Genomic DNA, 27,865 nt, shown 5'->3' with positions numbered 1-27,865 from the left:
TTAAAGTGATTACAGTTTTTTAATTTTATTTACACATATTTTCATTTTGCTTTTGGACTAGAACGAAAACAGAAAAGCAAATCGCGTGATAGTAAAATAATATAATCGTATAAACGGCATTATTTACATAATAATAGGTATATTCTTATAACATGACCTTGTCGGTATATTATCTATATGAAATTTTTTTTATCTGTCAGTGTATTCAGTTGTATGGTTTTTTGTGCTTGGGCATGCTGGATATGACGTCCTTCCGTCTCCACACGTTTCTTGTGGGTGACGGGGACCTGTAAGACGAACACCCGGCCAGCCTCTCGCCCACGTTCGGATCGGGTTCTATCCTCAGCGGGTGTCTAGTGGCTTCAGCCGATGTTTTTCGCTTGGGTTTCTCGTGGCCCACCGACGGTTCTGATGACTGGCTGATTTTTCTGGGCTTCAAAGCCGCCTGTTTGCGCAGTATGTGTTCAATGTCGGCGGTCTTGGACCGCAGGACCGCACCGCCTATGTTTGTAATACTAGAGCATATTTTCCCTGGTTCCTGTAAAAAATACAAACGCACAGGGTTTTCATTCTGGACACTGGGCTATTGGTGTAAACTGGAGGAGAGGAGACAAACACTAGAAATCGTGTTCCAAAATAAACAGGTTTTCGATTGTATTTTAGATTTTTAAAGGTTTTTTATTCAAACAAGTAAAATATAATTTAAACAATTAATTGTTAAAAAAAAGTTACACTTGATATTTAATAACTAATTTTTTTTTCAAACGAAAAATCATCTGTTTTTCCGCAAATCGTTAAGTAGATGACTTTTTTGAAAATTTTGATTTACTATCTTAATCAAAATTTAAATGAGTAACTTTTGATTTAACATAATGTAGGTACTAATGGTGTCGTATTCATTTATTGTGTAATTGTAATTTTTATGAAGTAAATGCTCATTTCATGAACAATGGCATTGTATAAGTTAAACTTTAGTTCATGAAATCAACTATATATTTTTTATCCATTTTATGAAATGGAAACTCTTATTTTATGCTTTATGAATATTTTAAATTATTTACATCATACTATAGATTATTTTTCGTGAAATCATAAAATCGTCAAAATTACAAGAATCTAATATTTTTAAATTTTAGGTAATACTTTAATACTATTATGATATTTTATTGTACATTGTATACCTGTTATCGATAACATTATCGTATCAATGTTATTAGCGTTATACAGTCACGATAATCTAGAAAAGTTCTAAATTGTTTTTATTTTTGTATAACGCCAGTACGTTCTCTCAGTTATTTAAGCGACTATTTTTATAAAATGGTTTAATAATTATTATTTTATATGAAATGAATTCATAAGGCTTATTTTTTAATTTTTATGTAATACTTATTTTATTTCGATGAATCTGGAAAAACCTACTCAAAATGAGGTTAAATTGATGATTGAAAATATTTCAGTACCTAGCTAAAGTAAAAATGTAAATAATATTTAAAATAATACCTATAAAAAATAGAAGTATATAAAATATTTATAAAACTATTAAAATACAATCATTATAATCACGCCTTACATTTTAAAAATGATGTTGTTTTACATTACTTGAAGTTAAAACGTAATTAAATTTATGTTTTTATGGTTAATTAGAATCGAAATGTTACTTTTACATTTTAGTAATAATTAAAAAAATAAGCGTATATAGATAAATAACGATCACCATAAAAAGCAATACCGTATATAAAGAATATTAACGATATCAACAAATTTATTTAACAGTTATTAAAAATGAAAACCGCGCACAGTTTGTACTATTTTAGGTAATAACAACATTGAATAGGTATAGCGGATAGTTTGTATTATTTCAGGTAGAAAAAAATGTACCAATAAATTTTACATAATTTATAATACTTGAAATTATTGGTTTTTATAAATTATGAGTTTGTGTGAATAATTGTATATTATATATAAACTTTTAAACTTCATTTATTCAATTATGGTTTTATATTTTCGTGCTATGTATAAGTGTTGAGAATTTTTGAAACATTCAATATCAAGGTTTGGATCCAAAAGGTTATTTGTTAATATTTTGTAAAATTCATATTTTTCGTTAAATAGATCATGCATTTTACTACGTTTTTGCTAGGTATAGTACAGAGTTCAATACATTAAGAATCACTTTTGAACACTTCCAACGTATAATTGAATTATTTAATTTTTAAATGGTGTGTTCATAACCATTATTGAAACATTTTGGATTTAATTTAGTTTGGTTCATAGTGTATTTTCTACCTGTCAAATGCGAAACTCGTATTGATTTCGATCGCGTTTTTGCTTGCTCACGGATAATCAAGTTTTGAACAATTTAATCTTATCTCATCTTGTAAAATACATTTCCTGGCTTATTTTTACCGCACAAAGTGCCCGTGGTATGTAAATCAACAATAGACAGTACTGTGTCCGTTAACTTTAAGTTTTATATATGTATTTATTATAAATTTATAATATGGCAAGCTCAGATGATATAACAATATACTATAGATATAGTAAATCTATAATCTGTTTATCACTGATATATTATAAATGTCTTTATTTCCTTCATAAAAAATTACCAAGTTACGCCAATACTATACTTATGTGAAACTCTTGAATCACATATTTTTCTATAACTCTAGAATGAATAGTATTACAAAAAAAAAAAGTTATAAGAAAACTGAAAATTAAACCAATAATAGCTATTGAATTTGCTCTTGAGAACTAAAATGTATAAATGTCACAAAGTTTTAATACTTACTGGGGATAAAGTCATGTCGTCGGGTCCGTGTTTTAACTTTTCTTTGTACACAGAAACCTTAGGAACACCAGTAGAACTAGCACTTTTTGACAGTCTATCCAGACCTGTGCTAGATAAAATTTTCTGATAAAATTTTATATCCTTTTCTTTTCCTTTTTTTTCAGCTTTATAGTGATCAGAATCCACATCTTTCGATAAGTCTTTAATTGATTGCATATTTCTTTGATCAGATTTCATAGTTTTTTTACTATGATAATCTGGAGTATAATTTGTTGTTCCAGAGACATTATCAGGTGATGTCGGTGGACTGGATATGGAACTACTATCTGAAGATACCGTAGCTAACATACGATGATAATTTGCTGTAGAACCTAAAATGTTATGAAATAAATATTTTACAGTTTCAAAATGTTGTTGATCAACAATATAAAATAATAATTACATAAAATTAAAAAATACAATTTGAATGTAGATATTTTGAGTAGTCGGTAATTATTATTTTAATATTGAGAATGATGATATTGATTATAAATTTATTATTAATATGGTGTATGTTATTAATTTCATATTTTAGAAGTTGTATAATTTAAAATAAACCTTAAAACATATTTTTTTTAAATGGCATTGTAATTCAATAGTTTTTTAGTTAAAAAAAAGTATATGTATATCTATAGTATGAAATTATTTTTCTAAACGGCTAGTTATTCGATGTTAGTATAATCTTTTGTATTAAATTAATACAAAAATACAGATATAATATTACGACAATACAAATAACTTACTATTAGTTTGTCTGCTCTCGTCTTCAATAAACGGTATATCGGTGTCCTCTACATTCAATGGATATGAAGAATTAGGTAGTTGTTTGATAGGCACAGGTATCATTAAACTGGCAGTTATGACGCCGTCATAATCATTTACCTAAATCCAAATCGAAAATTTAATAAATATAGACATTTATTAATGAATAAAAAAATATTTAATTACCCTACCCAACTTAATCTGAATGTCTTATTTTACCTACGTATAAACACTATTAATATGTTACGGGAAACTTGTAATGTCGAGTAATGTGTATAGTGTATATTTCCCAGATGTAATAGCGAATAGGAAAAATTATACCTAAATTAATTACCTAGAGTATTGGATTATATAGAGTCGCCCTGTCTTACTCAAACAATGTTAAAAATATAAGGAGTACAACAGTGTTTTACTTTGTTTAAATATTATTGATAATACTAAGTTTTAATTAAATATGTAGATAATAAGTATATATGTATATATTTCATATTGTTCTTCGATTTAAATTTAATTTAAATACTACACTAATACAGAACACTAAATTATGTACCACTTAATTGCATAACATAAATAGTACTGTAGTAGTGTAATCTATAACTATTAACAACTTATAATAAAATGTATGTATATGGTTGCAGTAATAACTTAAAATATAGATATAATATCCTAATTTAAATACCTATATATATATGTATATATGATTAAAATATATTAAAAGTTAATTCAATTCGTGAATTTTAAAATTATTTTCACAAGCACATATATTTTATTTTTTGATAACATACAATTTATCATGAAAAAAGTATAATTTGGTCAGGAAATGTATTACTTAACCTGGGTAAAATAATATTTTAGTAGTTTTTTCAAAAATATTGAGAAAAGTATGCTCGGATCAGGCAATTTGAGTGAATGTGACACATTCCTTGGTCTATTTACAATGTCAAATGTAAATATAAATGTATTGTGTAATATAAATAAATAATTATTAATTACCATACATTTTATCGTGTTAAAAAAATAATCTTTTTAAATATTTTTTTAGTGTAGAATTAGTACTGAAAAGCACATTTATAGATACAATATCTGATGTGAGCAGAATAAGGCAAGTGGCCGAGTTTAATATTCTGACCTTATTTCATTTTAGTCTTGTTTCACATTTCGTTAAATAATTCAATTTAAATTAATTGAGCTTATTTTAACGTATTCTTAAGTAATATAGCATTCCAATTATGTATTTTTAGCTACCTAAATGCTCGGCCGATTGTTAAGTTCATTAATCAAAATACTAGACCATAGTTTTATTAGTGGTTATAAATAATCCTTCTATTCAAATTTCTATTTATTTTATTACTACTTACTTGGTTTCCGTTGGCATGTATTTGATTACTCAACGTTTTGTCAGGCTTTTTACTCATTTGCATACGTTCAAATACTGGGTAAGTAAACGCTTCAACATCGTCCGGGAAAAAAGCTGTCACTCCTTTGCTTCGACTTCTTCTGGTTTCTCGATCTCTAGGTCTAAGATAATGCGTAAAATTATATGTAAAAAAAATACAACATGTTATATTAAATTATAAAAACACAGAAATATTAAAAAGAAAAAAAAGTACATACTTTCTAAAAATAAATAATATTAGTAATTAATTATGATTATGTTTTTGATAATGCTTACTTATATCTATAATCTTCATTATCATCTGATCCGCCTATTCCAGAATTTTGGTGTGTAAATTCTCCTCTTGTCCAAATTTTTTTTTCCTGACTATCCAAATGTTTAGTTGACTCAAATTCTGGTGAAACATTTGATCCAGTTTTATCTTGCACGTTTAACAAAGTTTCTTTGGACTCTTGAGTGGATCCATTTCTAACAAGAAAAATAAATGAAAATGATATGTGGCTAAACGTCATAACTACATATGTTTAACACAAAATTTAAAGACATACATTCCACGGTGTTATAAAATTTAACGTTGTAGTAAAAGTAATAAAAAAATAAAAAAATCATGACTTTACTGCTTAAAATAATTCATATCACCGTGAAACGGTTGGTCTATTTTTAAATGAATACTAAATGTTAGTATTAAATGTTAATGAAAGTTAATTAAAGTACCAAACTTTATGTTTAAATACCACTTATTACTTATATACTTATATACTTATTGTAACAAAGATAATATTTATGTGTCTCTTAGTTATAAAGATTGCATCGTTAATTATAAAAATCACTACCTAATCTGGTGTTTTTTATTATTAATTTTGAAACGAATGTTACTTTATTTAAATTATAAGTAAATTAGTCTGTAAGAATACCAAACATTTAGCATGTAATATAGAAATATACTTCTTAATTATTACACAATATTATTTTAAATTTAACCCTGGTTTAAATAATTTATTAAAATTAGTAATAAAACTGTTTTATTTAATACATGTACTCTGAACAGTGGCACCAAACCGCGTTAATTTTTAGATGAGTAAGTAGGTATATTATTCTATATAAAATAAACAGTATACAATATTGCCTATTATAAATTGATAGTTATTATTATTATTATTATTAGTTATCAGTCAAATTAGTTGTGTAGGTCTTGATATTTAAAAAAAAATAAAACTATACGAGTATCGTTAAATGATTGACGAAAAATATTTTGGTACCACCGACTGAATATAATAGATTTCCTACAGTAAAAACTATTAAAAAAAATTGTTAAATTTTAAAATTTGCTCTACTTAAGATTGTTTAATTTTTTCTCAATCTTTGAGATCGTCAAATTAGATTAGTATCGGTGTCAGTATTTATACCTACATGAAACATAATATACACTTTTAATGAATGCATAGACTAATGAGAAATGTAACTTAACATAAATAAAACATTTTAAAAATAAACAAAAATTAAATTTTACTGTTCAAATTACTTATTTTTTTTTTTTTAGTATCTTAAACAATAACGCACACAACAGTATTAAAATTACTGGATAGTTTTCTCGACGTTCGAAAATCGTAATCTCATCACATTGTCTAGACCTTCGGGGTTTGTATCTAGCATATGGACATATACTTCATCGAGGAGGTCAGCTGGTACCTTAAAAAACATTTTATTCAAGTAAATAATGTGTGTTAATAATTTTCAATATTAGCTAGGCTTTGTCACTTTTGTCTTAAACACTCGTAACAAACATATGTGCCGCATTAATATAATACAGATTTTCAAGAATAAATTTTAATGTTTCAAATTTATAGAAGATAGTTTTTAATATTTCCTAATGGTCAGTTTTTTTTTTAAAATTTTTATCACATGTTTGGTATTAGCATTTATGATTATTAGCTAATAATTATATGACAATAACAAAATAATAACTTAAGATTTATGAAATCTAATAAATTATTATTGTTATTATTATTTTGTTTTTCCAAATTCTAATATTAACTATTTGTTTACTTATAGTGAATATCATTTAGTACTGAGTTATTGCTCGTTAAGTTTCAAAGTAAATAAATAACTAATATTCATTGTTAATATAATTTTCAGTTTTTTGAAATTTGAATTTGTTATATAATACGATCAAGAATTTATTTCATTATACCTAAATTAAGGAAGTATCGATTTTTTAAATAAGCATTTAAATATAAAATAACAAGAAATTTATAACACAGTAATTGGCCATACTACAACATTTTTAATATATTTTATTAGCTGTATAATGTATATTGAATATTTATTCAAATATTAAATGACATACTAATTGCACCTAACATAATAAATATTTAAGATGTCATTTATACATTATAGGTAGTACCTATAAGAAGTAAAATATTACGTTTATCAATATATAGTATTTGTAACGTATATATTATATAATTGAGTTAGTATTATAAATAAATTGATATATTATATTTGTATATAATTTTTTTACTAGTGAATATATTTTAACTAAATGTAAACATAATTAAAATGATTTTTATATTCTAAACAAAATATTATAATTTAGCTAATTTGATCAGTAAATTATCATATAAAATTAGAATAGAATTAATATTTATATATTTCACTGTACCTTAAATAAATATTCGTAATTTACAATTAAAGCTGTAACTACGTCAATTGCTAATCTTCTTTCTGTCGTCATTTCTTCGCTTAAATCATTTGGACTAAGATCTTTAATAGATTTATGAAGAATGTTAGGTGCAAATAGTGTAGCTAAGTTACTTGCATCCATTTTATTACCTTCAATTAGGTGACCTAAAACAAAATCAATATTATTAAAATTAATAAAAAAATTCATTATAATCTAAATTTTTGAATAAATAATTGGTTGAATTTTAAATTGACTAAATAAAAGTTAAAATTTTTTTGTAAGTAATAAAAACTGAACAATTTGCAAGATTTGTAATTATAAGATATACTCGTGTACAGTTTACTGAAATCATTTCTTTTTAGCTGTAGCGTTCATTGAATTTATCATTTTGTTGTTAGGTTCGATATTTTCCGTTTCTAAAAATAGGTAATCGATAATGTTGGATATATATATTGAATAAAAAATATTGTTTTTAAAATACAACTATATGTCCATATATTATTTCAATAGATACATTAATAGTTAAGCTGAAATTCCAATCAATGTATTTTTGGTTCCTAAAAATACTGAAATTGAATACCTTTTATAAATTTCTATAATTCTTGAATACATTATCTGTGATAGTCAATATTATTGCTAAAAGTTATAACTTAGTATAAGTTGTAATAAACGTAAATATTATAGTAAAATAAAATATTTACCTATTAAGCAATGTATAATATAAAAGTATATTACTGCACATAGTTTATTAAATAAAAGTGCGTAAGTATTTAAAATTGATAATAATTAAAGACAATAGTACCTAACTCTTACCATTTGAATTTTTTGAATCTTCTGAAAATTTTGCCATATTACTCAAAAACACAAGTAATGCGTAGAGCGTATTACGATTTACTACAGGTAACAATTGTATAAGATGTTTAATTGCATCTAATTGCAAATGCCTGTTACGTATTTCTAAAAAAAAAAAATGTTCAAGTTATGATATTATTCGTTAAAATATATAAATATTTATTTTGTTTGATTATGCGTACTCTGAGTTTGTATGAAACATTGATAAAGATCATTACAAAGTAATGCATCCGGTAATGCCCTAAAATATTCTTTTAATAAAGTAGCTACATCGTGTACGTGATCTTCATTTTTTGGTAATGTTTCTTCTAACGTTTTTCCGTGATCGAAATCTTCTCGAAGCTTTAAGAAAATTTTATATTATATACATTTATTTTATATTATATACCTTCGAAAAAGTTAAATAGTAAGCATTCAATCGTTTTCACATAATGAGTCAATCAGCCTATACGACTATACCATAATTTTCAAAATAAAAATATTTTTTATTAATACCTGTCTTAAACGTTTTTTCGAACTACTTATCCGGAATACTCCAACTTTGTGAAGCCCATATGTTTCTAAGTAGTTTAGACATGAAGAGACAAAACTAGGAACTCCATTTTTGTTTGATTTTTTGTCACTATCATTATCATCAGATAAAATATCTGAACTAGAACTTGTGAAAGTCTTAATCAACTCACTGACAGGTGTGCTTGATGTAGAGTCACAGGAATGTGATCGCTAGAAAGAAAATATTTAGTGTAAAATACAATTACATATAATTATTTATGAACTCAAATATTAAAATTAAAAAATGTAATAAATTCAAGTCATATTTTTATATCCTAAATAAGGTTTAGTTAGTTGTACAAGTTTACCTCACTAGAATCTTTGGGAACTTCAATATAACTTGAAAAGCTGCTTCTTCCACGAGGAGATTTCGGGACATATTGAGCCTCAGTTGGAACCTTTAAGTGAGATCTTGATGATCGCTCTTGTTCTAAGCAATCGTTTAACGATACTCCAAATATTGTATGCGGATAAAGATTTTCTAAAAATAATAAATAATATTGATTATAAACAACGATTTTAAAATAAAAATTTTATTTAGGATGCTTGCACTTGTTTTACAATTACGAAATTTATTTTTCAGCTTTAAACGAAATTGAGTTCAAAATAATATAATTTTTACTTTATTATAAAGATATTTATGCTAGTTTGATATGAATATATGCTTATATTAATAACCTTCTTTCGTGATAAAATAATATAAAGTTTTAATATTCAACACTATAGCTAATATTTTAGTGGCAACATTATAGTAGACATGTGACACCTATATTTTATTGTAAGTTCTCTATGAAAATCAAGTCTCTTTTAAAATTTATATAGAGTATAAATTAGTACATTCCTTTTTTATTACTAAACTAGACTATTAATTTTAAATTTAATACTAAAACGGATGCAATTTTTAATTTAATTAATCATAATTGTATTGTGAAATAATTTAAGAGTAAAGGTTTACAACCTAGCTATATTATAATTTATCAATGCATAATTCATAGTATTCAAACTGAAAATCTAAAAACCAAAATTATTAATTGTATTAAAAGTCAAGTGTCTAATTATGAAGATATTTTATTACATAATTAAAAATAAAAATAATTTCGTAGTAATTTGTAACTTTTTTTTTTTTATTTAGGAAAATTATTTATACAAAACATTTATATCAATGAATTTTGAGATAAATTACAATTTTTATATAACTTTAATGTAGTAGGTATTTATATACACATTTGGTAATTAAAATTATCGGTCTTAAAATAATACATTTATTTAAAAATAAAATTATTTATTCATGAAATGAATGCATATTATTCTTACCATAATACCATACATATTTGTGAAAACGTATTATACTGTAGGTACCTACTGCATTTTGTGATAACTTAACAAGATTGTGGAACTAAATTTAATTTTTTCGCCTACTTCAAAATTGAATACAAACTACAAATAATTTGCGTTAAATGTTTTATTATTAAAATTAATATTGTACATTTCTAGAGATGAAAAAAAATATGCAAGGTTAAACAGAAAATACATATTTGACGGAAATAAAAATAGAACATATTGTATTTAAAACAGTAAAATAGTAATACATATTTTTCTCCACTTATAATAATACAGTGCTTCAGAACTACATTAAATGTTTAGGTAGAATGTAAATTAATGTAAATAATCATCTTCTAAGTTTTGAAAAAAAAATATATTGTTCATAATTTAGCGTATTCTAAATTTTTTTATTTTCTATGTCATCTTTTATTCAATATGTTTTTACTGATATATTTTAAACTTTTTACCTATTGCTATTATTATATCTTCCATGTAAATAACGATATTAGAAGATGGGAATTAAAAAAAATTTCTAAAAATAAATAGGTGTTATAGTACAAATTATTTAGTGTTAAATATCAATTAAGTAGAGAACAGAAAAAAATATAAATACATATAATTATATATAAACCGTACAACAGCCAACTTTTAATTATTTAACACTTCATTAAATATTATCAAAATTATGTTTGTAAGATTTTGATTTTAAAAAACTTTACACAAGACTTTGGTAAATCTTTATCCGTGAACAATGTTAAAAATTAAAACGAGAACTTTTTGTTTTTGTTTACAAACCAAAAAAATCATAAAAAGTATTTATACATTGTGAACAAATCGTGTATATAAAACTAAACGATTAAAAAATAATAATTTTAATGTACGTTCATCATAACACATGTGTAAACATTTAAAAAAATTGTAATTATTCATTTACCAGTTAAAAGATGCATGTATAAAAATATATTATAATAATTAATAATATATGAAAAACAAATTTAATTTATACATTTTTGATTTTCGATTTTTAATTATTTACTTCTTCATTTAGCATACTACGCATGAAAAAAATAAATATTTAAATAAGGCAATATCACAGACCAAATAACCTGGCAGTATCCAAATGTTTTGAAATTGTCCACACATTATAGCCGGATATCATGATACCTAATGACATTTCTATATTTTAAGCATGTCAATACATAAGTCAAAACGTCAAAATAGTCAAATATGACTGGCGCACACCATGGCATCATTTTTTTTCCCATTGCGTATAGCTAAGACCGTTCTCTTCTTATACTTAGTACTTAAAGTGATAATAATTGGGAGTTGTTTGTTTGATTTTGTTTCATTTACAATAATATATTATTTTATTTATATGAATGTATATAAATTTAATTTAAATAATAACTATTGTCAAATGTACGGTGGCATGTGTCTTTCACGTCAATTGACGATTTTACGGTTTAAGTTTTTTATTGTGATTTTAAAATAAAAAGCAAAAATTATGAACATTACATTTTTAGAAGATTTTAGACAGAGTATTTTAATTTATCGTAAAATTAATTTAATATTAAAATGTTTAATAATATGAATGTATTTTAAAATGAACTTTTTACGGTCATTTTGTGTTAAAAACACCAGTGAAGTATGTAATATCGTTTATAAAAATTAAAATATTACAAAAACAAATATTGTTATTTGCAGCAAAACAAAAAAAAAACACATAGTTGTTTTATGTTTGTAATCTAACATTCTAATCTAACTCTATACATAAAAAATATAAAACAAATGCCATTAAATATATTAATGTTAACTGTTGGTATAATAAATTAATATTACGGAGTATACCAGTATATTAAAATGTATAGGAAACGATGACCACACAAGCACGCTAACGACATTATACACACAACAGACAAAAATAAAATGATGTAAAATAAAAAAAAAAAAAATAGTTTATTAATAGGTATAATCACTAGCAGAAAAACAAACAAAATAAAATAACAACGGCAATGATATACTTGTGGAGCATTATTCACTAATACATATTATGTTCCTAATGTTCATAGGAATTATCATGACTTACGAGAACAACGAAAATAATATAAAATGTATGGTTTTCTACAACAATATTTTCTTTATAATATTATAAGTAATAAATTGTTTGCTAAATATGCTTTACATAAAAAATATTTGAATTTCGTAAAAACAATTTTTGAAATGATCAAACAAAATTTTTTCTTGCATTTAGTATACGAACCAACCTACAAATAGGTAGTTTTGTTTTTAATGTAACGATTTAAGTATTTGATAGATTAATCGTAAGATATGTCAATAGGTGCATGACTGTATTAGTACCAAGTTTTTTTTAGAAGGTATTATATAACAGTATTACGCCAATTTATTAAACTAAGCAACTATAATTACTAATTGTATACTTTTTCTTATATTCATGATCGTATCATTCTAAAATATGTTTGTTAATGTTGCAAACATTATCGTGCGTAATTATTGTCTTATAAATTATAATCAATTGAGATTTAATATTATACCTATAACAATTAAATATAATATAAAATATTCTCTTTAAGCCTTTTAGGAACAAACTAAAATACACGGATAGGTATATTAAAAATGATTTTATTAATTATGCTTTTGCTTCAAATAATAATAAAATATGTTACTTCAAAATTCTTTTGTTTTGTTTGTTAAGACTGTTATTTGTTGCATATTTTTTAGTAGTTTAACTGTGCGGGTGGGCGTTTGGATGCTCAGATGTCATAAATCATTTTGATGTTTATAAAATTTGGTATCATTTAAGAACACATATAAACATACTTTAGTATATTATGATGATAACTCACATGTAAAAATAATTTCTTACGTAAAACAAATTTTATTTTTCAATGTTCGAATATTTATTACCAATATTATAATTAGGTACCTAATAACATGTATTAGGTGTTATTACCTAGTAGACAAATATTAGTTAAATAAAAGTACAAATTTTAATTTCAAACATTTTAATGGCATCGTTTATTTTAATGTATCGATTAAAGAATCAGAGTGTAGTATATAAATATTTAATATATTTAATAAATATTATCAAAGAAAATTAAATCAATATTTTTCCAAAAAATTACCTTTATTTTAATAAGTTTTTACTGTAATTTTTAAGTTATATATGTTTGTACATTATATTAATAAAAATATCTCTCTATTAGTTTAATGTTTAAATATATTCACTTTGGACAATATATTATAATAATTATAGTACATTTTTATTCACTCCGTAAGCAACATTTAAGGTGGTGAAAAGGTGTGCAGGAGCAAACTGGAATAAAACTTCAAGCTAGGACAATTTTTAGGTGGGCAAGAGAAATTTAACTTAAAAAAAAAAAAACAGATACCTAAGTTTTACTCCATTATACGTATAGTAAGTTTTAAACCTACATCGTAATTGAGAAGCTAAGTAGGTCATTGTAATGGATGTGTTAAATTTTATTTGAATAATAAATCATAGAAAAACAATTCGTTGGGGAAAGTATCTATTATTAAAAAAAATATATTTTATAATTTATTTATGTTAGGTACTATATTTTTTTTATTTTTATTAGTTGGCTGATCTAATTTTTGCCAAAAATATCATATAAGTTATAGAATAGTTATTAAAGTATTATATAATAGGTAAATAATTATGATTTTAAATATACAATGCAATAGTAAATATTATTTACTACTGTACTAAATAGGTGCCTAAATATTTACGGTTGAATGGCATGAATAGCTTTGTGATAAAAATACTTAAATTTAGTTTAATTATTTTTTAAATTTAAATATGTATAGAAAATAATAATATTCGTTGAGATGAAAAGTTTCAAGTACGTATAATATTTAATTTGAATTTGAATACAACAAAAATTTTAAAATTGTTATTTTTTGTTAAAAAGTGTTCAGTTTTGTTTTTATCAGATGTAAATTTAAAAATAATATGAGTACCTATATATTTTCATATTTTATTTATACATATTTTAAGTACCTACAGATATTCAACTTTTGATTTACAAAATAAAATCGATGTTGTGATGTCGAAAATGGAAAACAGGCATTGGGTAAATATTTCTGTGTTGTAATTTTTTTTTTTTTTGTTTTTCTTGATTTTTTTGAAAAGTTTTGGAAATGATTACTTTTTATCACTTTAATGTGTGTATTTGTTCAATATTTATTACACGAAACTAAATCACCAAACAAATAACTCAATTATTAGTAGTTATCAGATAAGTACATACAATTTGATTGAATTTCAATTTAAAAAAAAAAAAAAAAATGTAAGCGTATTCAAAATGTGAATTAATTATGTACAAATACTATTTTTGTTATCAATTATTAGTAGTTCATAATCATGGTAAATTTATTAAACTTATTTTGAGTGTTAATGTTTTCATTGTCATGGTTATATTGTTTTTTTTTTTTTTGTAAATAATGTAAACTAGGCCGAGAGGAAATTTTTAAAAATAAACAACCTAGATTTTCGTAAGATTTTTATGCTCTCCTGGATACAAAACCGTGGGATTGACAGAAGTCCGAAGAAACGTCACAGTATGCACAAGTGTACATAATGTAATGACGATTTAATATCTTGTCACAACCTATGCCAAAAAAATAGAGTTAAATTTAACTTATTTGCCTGAAAAAACACCCAGACTACGCGTGGATTTCACTGTATATATAACAAATACATTTTTTTTTTTTCAAACGTTTTTCTATTTTATTACCATCTTTGACTAAATTTAAATTTCAATGAGATATTGAGTTTTACGAAAAGATTAAATTATTTTGCTGGTTTTTGAAAAATAATAATTAAATTAATAGCAAAAAATGTAATTATACTATAGCAGCTTAAAAATTTTTCTAGTAATTTGTGTAATTATTTTTGTTACCTAGCTTATCATAATATCACACGTTTCATGTTTTATGCTTTATGGTAAATTTAATATTGAACCATTTTATAGTTTTATAGTTAACTAGATAAAATCGACTGATTGTTTTTTGAATATATTTGGTTGAAAAAATAAAATAAATTTATAATTTCTAAGTATTAACTAAAACGCATTAAGTTAAAAAGATAAAAGCAGAAGAAATAAGTTTTCAATTAAATTTTATTTTACTGTATATAATTACTTTTTAAATTCTTGAAACATTTTGATGGAGTAGTTTTCGTATTGGAACTTTTTTATGCTGTCAAGTCAACGTTTTCTGTATTGGTCATATCAATTCGCAGTACATAATATAATAGTTAGAGTAAATCAGTTATTAATAATAAAGACATTTGACCTTGGCCTCGCTTTCTTCTGGAGACTATTAGGTTTAAACTGTTTAGATTACTTTATTTTTTATAATATAACGTTTATTAACATTTTTTGGTTCTAGTACATATGGACAAAATGGTTCCATCATTGTACTAAGTACGTATTAAAACTACAATAATATTATTATTCTTGCCTCTTGGTCGAATAAGTGATACGAGGTTGCCAAACGAAAATTAAATTAATGGCCACAAGATGACGATTATGTTCGACGCATGGATTATATTGTACTATTTGTACCACATTTCGATTTAAATAAGTCTATACAGTATTCACACAAATACTTGTTAAGTATTATATTTCATAGCTTTTATCACCAATATTTATATATATATTTTTTTAAAGAGTAATGACCTAATCAATTCTCTCATTAAGTTCTTCAAAAATAAATCTATCCTTGACTACAAAATATCATTAAATGACCCTGAAAGTATTTTTGTTTAAATTTTAAATGCAACAAAAATCGCATTCAAACATGATTCTGAGTGGAGCGTTATTCAACATTAAACAATAGGTATTCAAACAAAATGAATTAATTCCAATGTAATTGAAACTCTAAAATAAAAGTTATATTTAGATGTAATTCGAATAAATACATTAGTAAAATAGATAGATATGAACTATTAATTTTTTTCAATTATTAGGTGTTCGAAATCTAAATTGGGATTTGTATGTGTTTGAAAAAATTAAGTAAAAGATAAAATACATTAAAAAAAATGAAAAACCTATATATAGCTCAAAAAATAATCATTAAAATATTATAGTAAAAATATCACGAGTATTAAATTATTATAAAATTATCATTTGTTGAAAGGTTTTAAAAGATAATACACTACGATACCAAGTTATGGTATTTTTTATTTATAGTTTTTATAATATATTATGTACTTATATTATGCAGTTCACGTTCGCAATTCTAATAAATATTCTCCAAAATTGATCTTAAATAAAATATAAACCATATAAAAGTGAAATTATTAAACAATAAGTTGTTTATATCTGACAGTCACGATATTTTTGACAACTTAATCAATGAGCTCAATAAACATATTTGAACATAATCGTTTTTATAAATTCTGTTGATTGTTTAATAATACAACTATATCAAGGTTATTTAGATTCTAAACGGTCAACCATGACGGATTTTGTTTTTTAAATTTTTTTATTTTTTAATCTTGGACAAAATCTAAATGATTATTTTTGGAATTACTAATATAAAGATATAAAAATATATTAATACTGTAATATACTTTTTTATTGCATAACAACATTTTACAAATTATACAAAATGGAAGTTAAATTGTCAGTATTGTTTCAAATTTATTTGCTTATCATAAATCATAATAATATTCTAACACTGTCTTAAACCAAGATGATTATACTTATATTAGAATGCACTGTTCTTGTATTTTTTTAAAAATCCGTAATAATTTTATATTCTATTATGTATCTATATTAAAGTTAATAAAAATATTGTGAGTGTTATTATTTGTAGTTTATTTTATTATTATAATTATTTTAATTAAATATACCCTTAAAAGTTTTCTTTGATGATCTATAAAATTAATATGATGCATTTTTTAAGTATTGCTTAGCTTAGGTAGATAAGCATACGCGTAGAATTAAATATTACGTAATAAATCCATAAATATATATTTAGCAGTAGCAAGAAATGATTTTAGAGACATTATAAATAATTTATGAACAGCTATAATAAAAATTTAGGGACCTATCGATTATCGTTCATTTTTATTGCGTAAATTTCTAATTAGTACCTATAGTTCAATTTTATTTTACACAGGAAATATGCTTGGGAGTGCAAGACACTATGCATTTTTTAATAGTGATTGATAGTTAGTTAATGTTTTAGGTTATTTGTTTAATTTAAGTACCTATATATAGGTATATATTTTGAACAAAAATATTGTAGTAGATTTATCGATAAAATGTTTTGACCTGTTCATATAGGTTACTTTAAAAAACCACTCGCTATGCTTGCAAGTACGTTTTTACTTAATTTTTATTAAATGTCTCTTTTTATAATTTAGATATTTTTTTTTTTCTAATTTTTACAAAGAATCTTTTTTGATTAACTAACGACATAGTTTACAAATATAAAGTAGCAAATATAAATATTTTATATCTTTTTTTTAATAAAAAAATCTGTTAATTTAGGATTAAATAATAAACTAAATAAATATCTACAAATAGTTTAAAATGCTTTAAGCGATTAATGGATACCTTGTTTTCATTATTATAAATGTATTCACTGATGTTCCTTTTTTTTACACACAACATACACATCAACTTATATGCACGTCCTCATGTGTCCACATACAAATATATTCCATTATTCCAACTATTAATTATTGATTACTAATTCATTATTGTGATAAGGATATCTCAATTCTAGTACACAATATAATATTTTAAGAGAATATTATAAAAATAGGCATGTTTTTTCACCAAAATTGGTTAAATGGCAACAATTATGCATCATCTTATCGGGCTGCTTTTAAAATCAGACAGGGGTATCGTCCACCTCGCCACCCCCCAAACGACGTCACTGATGCCGATCAGCTATCTTGGTAAAAATTCTAAAGTTCTCGTGAATAAATAATTGTGTGTGATAATTTTGAGCAAAGTAAGTGTTTAATTACTTATATATACTTTCCGGATAATTTTAAAGCTAATAATTTTTAATTTGGCTGCAGCTAAAGTTTATAATGAAATTACGCTTTTGTATGCATAACAAACTATGTAATATAATAATAGTTATTAGTAGTATACGTAGGATATTATTTGAATTGGATTTGATCAAATTTTTCAACTGTGGACGGGGGTTAGGCGTTCGTGTGTACACCACAGAAAGCTATGATAAATTCGTAAAATCTGTTTAATTTTTAATGTACTAATTTAAATTACTTAAAAAGTATAAAAATTATAAATCTTACCGTTATCATCCTTATCTTTTAAGTTTCCGGTAGTATTTGCTCTTCTTTTTAAAAGATATGGTCTTCGTTTTTTCGGACTAGCTGATAACACATTTCCTGTAAAAAAATCAAATGTTATTATTTTTGCATTCAAATATTCAATAAAGATTTAAATAATATGTATTAATATTTTTTATCTCTGTGTGTAGGTAAGTAATGTACAAACATGAGACGATTTAACAGACAACGAATAAATAAAATAAATCAGATCGAAATCTACAATTAATTTAGATAATACAAAAAAACTATAAATTGAAAACTAAACCATATTGATACTTATTTAATGTACATAGAATATTTTGATATAAATTTTATTTTATCAAATAAAAAATAAACAATTTTTTTCTTTTTTGAAATTTTAGTCTTTGAATACCTATTTTCAATTAAAATATTTTATTATTCATATTGCTAACTATGTAGTGAGAGTAGAAGAGAAAGTATTATATTAAAATATTTTAAGTAGTAACATTTTTTTATTAATACATTCTTATTATAAGTGATAGTTTTGGCAGTTAAATACGTAATTATCCCAAGAATGATTTTTATTAATAATTTTATAATTTTTTGTAAAATACAATAAAATATTTAACTATTAGGAAAAATTATAATTAAATACTATTTAATAATGTATTACAAAATAAAAATCAAGAAATAAACATATTAATGTATTTGTATAACATTTAACATACAATATATAAAATGGCATGAAATGTTTCATATTGTAAAATCTGTAAGTCATTATTCATTATCCACTAAATTAAAATAAATTTAGATTTTTAGTCAAGCGAAGAATATGTGGCTTTTACAATGATGATGTTATTTTTTTTCTTTGTACTGTAGATGTTTTTCTAAATGTAAACATATTTTACACTTCTGTTATGTTGAAAAGCAAAAACTACTAAAAAGATAAAAATATCGAAAAAAATATCTAACAATTTATACATTATAGTTTTCTATTCAGTGCCCAATAATTTTAAACTTCAAAATTCAAAAATATTTGCTAAAAAAAAATTACTGACAGAACACCTATTGTGTAGGTAAGTGAGGCTTGTCTATTAAACTTTTTTTAATTACATTTTTGTTACTCTAAAAAAAAAAACAATTTAAAAATTATTATTATTAAATAAATTGTCATACTAATATTCTGATAAAGACACATATAAACATAATTATTAATAACAAATATCTTTAAAAATATTTAGATGATTATTTACCTGTTGGTATTCGCACTGGAACTCCGAGACTTATTTCTTGAAGTTTATTTAGAGAGACAAGCGATAGTACTTCTTTTTCAAGATCGGTTAAGTCCAATAGACACAAATCCTACGAATAATGGCATTTATTATTTTAATTATTGGATCAATCAATGTAAAAAATATAATAGGTTACCTTTAACAGAATTGATTTTCCACTAGCGTGTAGCCATAAACAATTACCCTAAAAATAGTGAACAATAAGTGATTAATAATCACTGATTATTATTATTTTTTATTAGTTTTTATGTTTAGTATTATGTAGTTAATGTATTAATTGGTCAATTTAGTTTTCATACTTTCTAAATAACTACATTTTGAAAGACGCTTTAACTGTGGAAAATGTATCATATAAGGTGTGTTTTAGTTTAATACTGTGATGCTGTAGTTGAGTTGATACTAGATACATGGGTTTGGCTGAGCAAATAACAAATTTTTAATATCCAATTTCTAACAAGTACTTAATATTGTTAAAAAATATTTGTAGTAACTATAATATATTATAGATATAAAATATGCCTGCAAGTGTGCTTAAATAAGGAGATTTTTAAAATTTTTTAAATCTATTACACTCATTAAATTATTTTAAATTTAAATTTAATTAATTTAATATCATTAATAGTTTAATTATTAATTCAAGATTCATTACAATATTTAGTTTATGTTCTAATTTATTTACTTTTTTATGCTTAATGCTTATTACAGGTAATGATATCATGGCAACAAGTGACAACTCGTTTAAATTATTATTCTACAATGTTTAGCCAATTATAAATATTGCCAAAAAAATGTTACAGCTCTTGAGATAGTATAATATTCACCTAGACAGTTTATACGAAACATCTAATTAGTATTATTCGAGTATTGTTCGTCAAATTTTTTTCACGGCAAGAGGGGGTCAAAATTAACCTATGAGTGATTTGTGCCAAGAATAATATAAATTTTGGCTAAAGAAACTTCCTACTTGATTTAAAAAAAAAAAATGTTTTTTAAATAAATGCCCCCATATTTTTTAATATTTTTCATCTTTTTTTTTTTTTTTAAATTGAGCACCTATTCTATATTTTTAATTTTATAATATTTAATTGATTTAATTTATAAGTAAAACATTTTAAAACAATAAATATTGTCCATAAAAATATAATTTAGATTAGTTTTTAATCATGTAACCAAGTAGCATAATTGTGGCAAAGGAAAAAAAGCAGACACCAAATACCTCTGAAATTTCTACGGGGGTATTTTGCTCTTCATTTCTAGATATGCCAATAGTAAAAATCTTTAAATTTTCTAAAATAAAGAAACAATTTTCTACATTCAGTATATATTTACAAGATAATAATAAGCTATATGTATAGCAAAACTTTAACTTAATTTAAAAAATCGTTCACATTAAGAAGTTTATCGACGTATAATATTACTTTAAAATCTAAAAAAAAAACTCAATAGACATTAAATATACGTAGAGTTTTTCTTAAAATTTTTGTTTAAAAACGATAATTTACTATTAACTTCAAAATAGTAAAATTAATATATAATATCTAAGGTTGCTGACAAAATAACCTATCTCTCACTTTGCTGTGTAGTACACTCATCATACACTGCCTATGCAAAAGATCTTTCTCTATTTGATCACTATCACTTTACATTAGGTCAATTTTGCACAATATTAATATATTATCTATATTTTTAAGAATATATATCGAAAATGGAGAAGTTCAAAAGATCTGTCATTCTGACGAAAAGGATTTTTTATACAGAACTCTATTTCATTTATTGCTATCATGCAAGGTTTTGTAGTGTTGAAATATACGTCTAGGGTTAGGATTTAATGATTTTTAATTATTTTTTGAACCATCTGTTAGACAAAATACTTTCCTTGCTGAAAATATATTTTAATTATACACAAATCAAAATATGTTTTGAATTTTTTGATATTTTATGGTCATTTTGTAATACATCTATACAATTAAAATAAATATAATTTGAAAACTATTGATTTGACGAAATATTTTTTTTTTAAACATTATACAATTAAAAAGTAATAATATTTTTTATGAAAATAGAAATACACTATTATTTTATCTGTATTTTATTATTTAACAAATATTTAAACCGACTTAATGACAAATGTTTCACATCATATTATTTGTTGCACAGTGGTCATGTACGTATTTGATTAATACTTATTATAGTGGTTAACACAATTACAACAACATTCGGTATGCATTTTCAACTGACTTGGTTTTTAAGTAAGATTAGACGTTTGTCGAATAGGTGTTAAGTAAGAAAAGCTTGTCCAAATCTTGGTCGATGATTTTTTATATTCAAAAACTGCATCATTAAATTGTTCAAATTTTTTGCGTTATTTTATCGCATTTTTACGTCCGGTGGATATTTTGTGGAATAAAATTAAGGTTTTTTTGTGAATGTATTTAATACATTGATTTATAGTTCACTATCGATATTAGGGATTTAAATTGTATTTCGTGTATAATACTATTATGATCAGCATTTTAAATTAAAAAGAAACTATTGTTATGTGATAAATGCGTGAGTCGTTTCATAAATAATTTTAATAATTTTGCATTTTAAAGACTAAAATATAAAAATCGGAAAATTCAAATATTAGATCAAAAATTTGTTGATTTTTTTTTATTCTATAGTCTATATAGCTTAAGATAACTAAAATAATCATAATATAACTGAATTAGGTATGGGGTAGCTAATGCTGTTTTGTACCTGTATCATTGTCAATATAAATTATTACTGCATGAAATTTCCTATATAATATATGTGCTTAACACGAACCCCAATATCATTAAATTGATAAAATACAACCAATACTATATAACTTCAAATTAAGTCCAAAGACCAAATTTCGGTTTAATCTTAGTTTTTAATGACAAAAGATACAGGTATTTTTTACAAAAACTAAATTTTGTAAAGTTATAATAATCAAAGGTTAGTTTAGTGGTATGTACTAGGTATATTTAATATACGATGTATATTTTAATATTATTATAGCCATACGTGATTAAATAATAAAAATTGGTTAAACATTTTCTCATTTTGTATGTTATAAATAATTATAACTACAGGTTATACCTATGTACTAGGTATGTAATGCGATAGAAAATAGTATATGAAATATGAAATATGCATTTGTTTGACTCAAATTTTTAAATTATAGTATGTATTATAAAATATACAAAATATGAGAAAACATACTAAATAAACTTAATAAAAAAAATTGAATGTAAATGGCTATAAAAATTATAGGATATTAAAATTTTGTATGAAAATAACGTTAATTACTAAAATAAATAAATAGATAATCTAACAAAAAAACATTTATTATTTTGAAAATAACACAAATTTTATTTAAAAATATTATATAAGTATATAATCTAGCAGAAACAATCATTTTTCTCAAATATTCATTAAAACAAAAATAAACAGTTGAAATGAACTAACATCTTAATGTGCAAAATAAAATTTTGTTTTTTGAATAGTGATGTTTTAATGGTGATGTATTAAATTTGTATCACATTTATTATTTTGATTTCAGACTATAGATATATAAATATATAATTCAAAGCTCTTTTAATAATTAAGGTTTAACAGATTAAAATAAATAATAAATTTAAAAATAAATATTAATATTTTGAAAGATCTTGTAATGGCTACTAGTAATTAATTAACATTATATATCTTAGTAAATGATGAAACAAATTCATAACAGTATAATATATTTATTTTGTTTTATATTTGGATCTTGTCCGCGTTTATTTAAATGTTTACAAATATTTTGATAAAATAAGCTATCCATTAACGATACTTTAATTTTGCTTTAGTTATATTATTTAATTCGAAAAAAAAAATTGAAATAAAATTAATAAAAATCTAAAATCTGTTAATTTAGTTTAATTTTTTTATACACCTAACTGTTTAATGCGTATATATTATTAATCGAATAATAATAAAAAAAATTAAAATATTATTACCTTTATTATAATATATTTTATATAAGTAACATAAGTATACTACATAGAAACGTTATTCTTACTACGTAATGTGTTAAATATTTAATTAATGACATTAAAAATGAATCTGTTCAAAGTTGGTTGTTAATGGAATAGTAAATATAAATAAAAAATAAAATCAACTGTTTTTACTTCTAGCTTATTTGCGACAATTTTAGTGATTTGTTTATGTATAATAGAATTAAATTTAGGTTATTTTCACCATTTCATTTTTCAGGGGCTCAATTCATGAGAATCACATATTATTTACTCAATTATAACTATTACGTAACAAGAACATTATTCTATTCACTGTTGACGTCTTTTGTATTGAAGAATTAAAAATATTTTGGAACAAATAATTTTTTTAATAAGTTGTTAAATATTATGATTTTTTTTTTTTTTTATCCAAGATTGACAATAGTGGTCTTTTGTAATGATTTAAAATAAGTTGTTTTTAGTCTTTATGGTTAGGTAAAAATTCATAATATGTCATATTTATGTTGCTCAAATTCACCGTACGTAATAACTAATAACCTTGATTTCTGTTATAGATCATTTTGGGACTGCCAACAACTAGTGTATTTCTTGACTTGGTGACAAGTGAGATTTTTGTCTAAAATATGTATTTAGTCAATAATACAATTTTGGAATGTGTGAGAATGAAATCTGCAGTAGATTTTAATATTTTGACATACGTATAAAAACTATAATTATATATGTTACACATGCACATTGCACCATATTTAGTTTAAAAAACTAAATATTGTTTTGACTATATTTTTCTTTTAAAACTAGACTGTTATTATTTTTATGTGAGATTAATAATCATAATTTTAAAAAGTTTTATAAAATTTATTTTGTCTTATTTTTATAAACATTGTCTGATCTATTTTCCTACTATAAAATTTATTTGATCGATAAAAATGTCATTGTCTTAATACTCTTAATAGAATAAATGCTTACCAATGGAGTCCAAGGAGATGCAACTGTATTTGTTCTAGTTTGACTTTTTGAACGTCCTTTCCATATACGTTTGGACATAAACCCTTGCTGAACATTCGTTGAAGATCTTGACTTCTGCATTCCGGGGGCTAAAAAATAATACATTTATTATTTACAATAATCCTATACAGAATTTAACAATAATGATAAAAAAAAAAAAAAAATGGGTATATAATTTAATACATATATGGTTATTGGTTATAATTATATAATTAACTTTTTATAAATAGAATATTCTAGGCCATAATAAATTACTAACTCCAGAATATAAATTTTTGAAAAAAATATTTCATTTTTATTTATATTTGTAAATATTATTTGAGTTGGTACACAATATTTTATAGAAGTGTCTTATTACCGTTAAGAGACTTCGGTGGGGATAAAGGAGGTGATAACAATTCTTCTCCACTAAAAGTCGTGCCAGTATCAATACTGCTTCTAGAACTTGTTATTCTTGAGTTAGAATTGTCATCAATATTTTTTAAAATCGAAAGCCACGAGTCGTCTGTTTGTACTGATTTATTAGTATCATCATCTTCGCATATATCCGGTTCTCCTTTACCTTTAATATTTCTTATATTACGATCATAGTTCACTCGTTTAAACCTATCTATTTTATCGGATTCAACGCTTTTTTTCCTTGCCATTCTCAAATATCTTTTTATTGTGTCACTTACAGATGGTGATATATCGTCGTTTTCGATGCTAGCTTTGCGCTGTAAACCTTTCAAAGAAACTTTTGATAAAATATCGGGTATTTCGGTTGAATCGAGTTTTCTTCTATTCTCATCTTCGATTAATCCTAAAATTGCTGGTTCCAAGGGCAAAGTTTGAATACCAGAATCAATGTACTTTTCTTCCATGTCTTCAATTTCTATAACAGGTGGTGGAGATGATAAGTTATACGATTTGTCATTTGTCAAAAACAATTTATTTTTTTTATCATTGAATATATTTAGATATTCCGATGATGTATTTATTCTATCATATTTTCTTTGATTATCATTCCATGTGGAATTAAAATAATTCATAGAATTAAGTCCTAAATTTGATGACGATGAACCAATTACTCTTCGACCCAAAAATCCTCTTGTTTTCCTTAGCTCGAAGTACAAGTTTTCTAACAGTTTTCTATCCATTAAAATATCTCCTATTACTTTTTCTCTATTTGTCGACCTTGCATAGTACCTCCTTAAAGTTTCCAGTAAATTTTTTTGTGTATTGTCACTTTCCAATATACTTGTTCTTGAATGTTTTTTATTATCTGATGTATGTGTATCATTTGTTTTTGATATATAATCTTCTAGTTTTTCTAAAAGTTGTTCATGATCGAACGAAGTTTCTTCAACGAGTGTTGTTGTTTCTTCAGGATTACCAATATAATCATTAATAAATTGTACTAAATCAGATTTCGAATCAGGATATTGATAATTTGATAACAGTGTATTATTTTCAGTTGAACCGAATAAAAAGTCCTTTCTGAGTTGTTGAAGTTCATATCTTCCTGCTGGTCTAGGATGTGCCAAAAATGATACACTAGGTACCTTAACTATACTTTCAGCTTCGTCTGCACTACTAGCGTTTTCTCGGACACTTCCTAATTTAAATCTGTTTCCCCTTGGTCTACCTCTACTTCTAAATCCTAGGGCTCCAGGATATGACTGTTTCCTCCATAATAAAAATCTAGGTTCTTTTTGGCATACGTCTTGAAAGTATGCTTCGATTTTTGGTACATCTTCGGGTCGATTTCCAACATTTTCAGGTATTAATTTTCTACCAGCATCTGCCATATATCTCCATGTTTTTCTCGTTAATAGCCATCGTTCTCGTTTGGAACCTCTATTTTTTCTATCTTTGAACGGCTCTTTTTCCCAAGTTTTAGCCATTGCTTCATTGCATTCTCCAATACTAATTCGAGAGCTTTTTTTTGTAATTTTTTTCTTTCTTGGAATTAACTTAAAGCTACATTTTCGGGGTTTATCCTCATTTTCGTCACGTGAACTACTTGGTTCAGACATTGTCTTATTTAAGCACAATAAATACACGCGTTCATTAAGCTAACATATATGAACACTTAGTATAAAATACATTAATTTCTATTATTTAAAAACAACATTATCAGTATGGATTGACACAAATTTTAAAATAAAAATTGATTCAATATCTTAAAAAGCATATTGTAATTGCGTACGAGATTTAAATATTTAATTTACACATACACACTGGAATGAAAAAAAAAACCATTGACGAATGGAAATTAAACATATTTTTATTTATAATAAAAATGTCTTGTTGTAACCGCGACTCGCACTAGACTCGAAAATAGCCGCGGGCATTTTCTTAGTGAGGTAAATTCATGATAGGAAGAGTTGTGTAGGGAAATAGTGGGAGTGGGAAGGAGAAGATAACGATCGAGTGTTGGAGTAGTAGTGTGCCAAAATATATAACACCCACTCGTATGTCTTATAATATAGTTTTGCATCACCTTATATAAAAGTAGTTACTTGTATAGATACAGGGTGATCAGGGCAACTTGCCCGGATTTTTTTTATGAAGATGGTAAACAGGAATAATATCATTTGCCAAAAATCGTCCGTCTTAAAAAAATTATATCGATAGGGATATTAATATTTTCCACTCTAAAATCTATTGAGTATAAAGCATGTACAATAAATTAATTGTAAATTGAAACCATAATCTAAGAAATTAGTTCACTGTATGTAAGCTACTATTTTTAAAACAATTTTTTACGATATTTTACTCAGAAAATTTTTCTGTATATTTATTATAAATTGTATAAACAATAAAAATCATATATTTAAAATGCTTTT

The 27,865-nt window shown here is 24.0% G+C and overlaps 1 protein-coding gene across 1 annotated transcript; it reads right to left on the bottom strand.

The window, feature by feature from the left end:
- LOC112591604 lies at positions 1-27,052 on the bottom strand. Its single transcript, XM_025335466.1, has 16 exons — positions 25,393-27,052; positions 24,996-25,123; positions 20,144-20,191; positions 19,969-20,077; positions 18,716-18,811; positions 9,381-9,553; positions 9,016-9,243; positions 8,703-8,862; positions 8,482-8,625; positions 7,648-7,832; positions 6,565-6,674; positions 5,262-5,453; positions 4,948-5,107; positions 3,571-3,709; positions 2,789-3,159; positions 1-538 (listed from the first exon to the last, which is right to left on the bottom strand). The coding sequence occupies exons 1-16, from the start codon at positions 27,050-27,052 to the stop codon at positions 206-208; spliced, it is 4,236 nt and encodes a 1,411-aa protein (XP_025191251.1). The 3' UTR covers positions 1-205.
- Between the last annotated feature and the right edge of the window lie 813 nt (positions 27,053-27,865).

Source organism: Melanaphis sacchari, unplaced genomic scaffold, assembly GCF_002803265.2.
Source record: "Melanaphis sacchari strain LSU unplaced genomic scaffold, SCAv2.0 Contig13_pilon_pilon, whole genome shotgun sequence".
Classification (NCBI taxonomy): domain Eukaryota; kingdom Metazoa; phylum Arthropoda; class Insecta; order Hemiptera; family Aphididae; genus Melanaphis; species Melanaphis sacchari.
The sequence above is the reverse complement of the archived record's forward strand: the minus strand, read 5'-3'. Positions and strand labels throughout refer to the sequence as shown.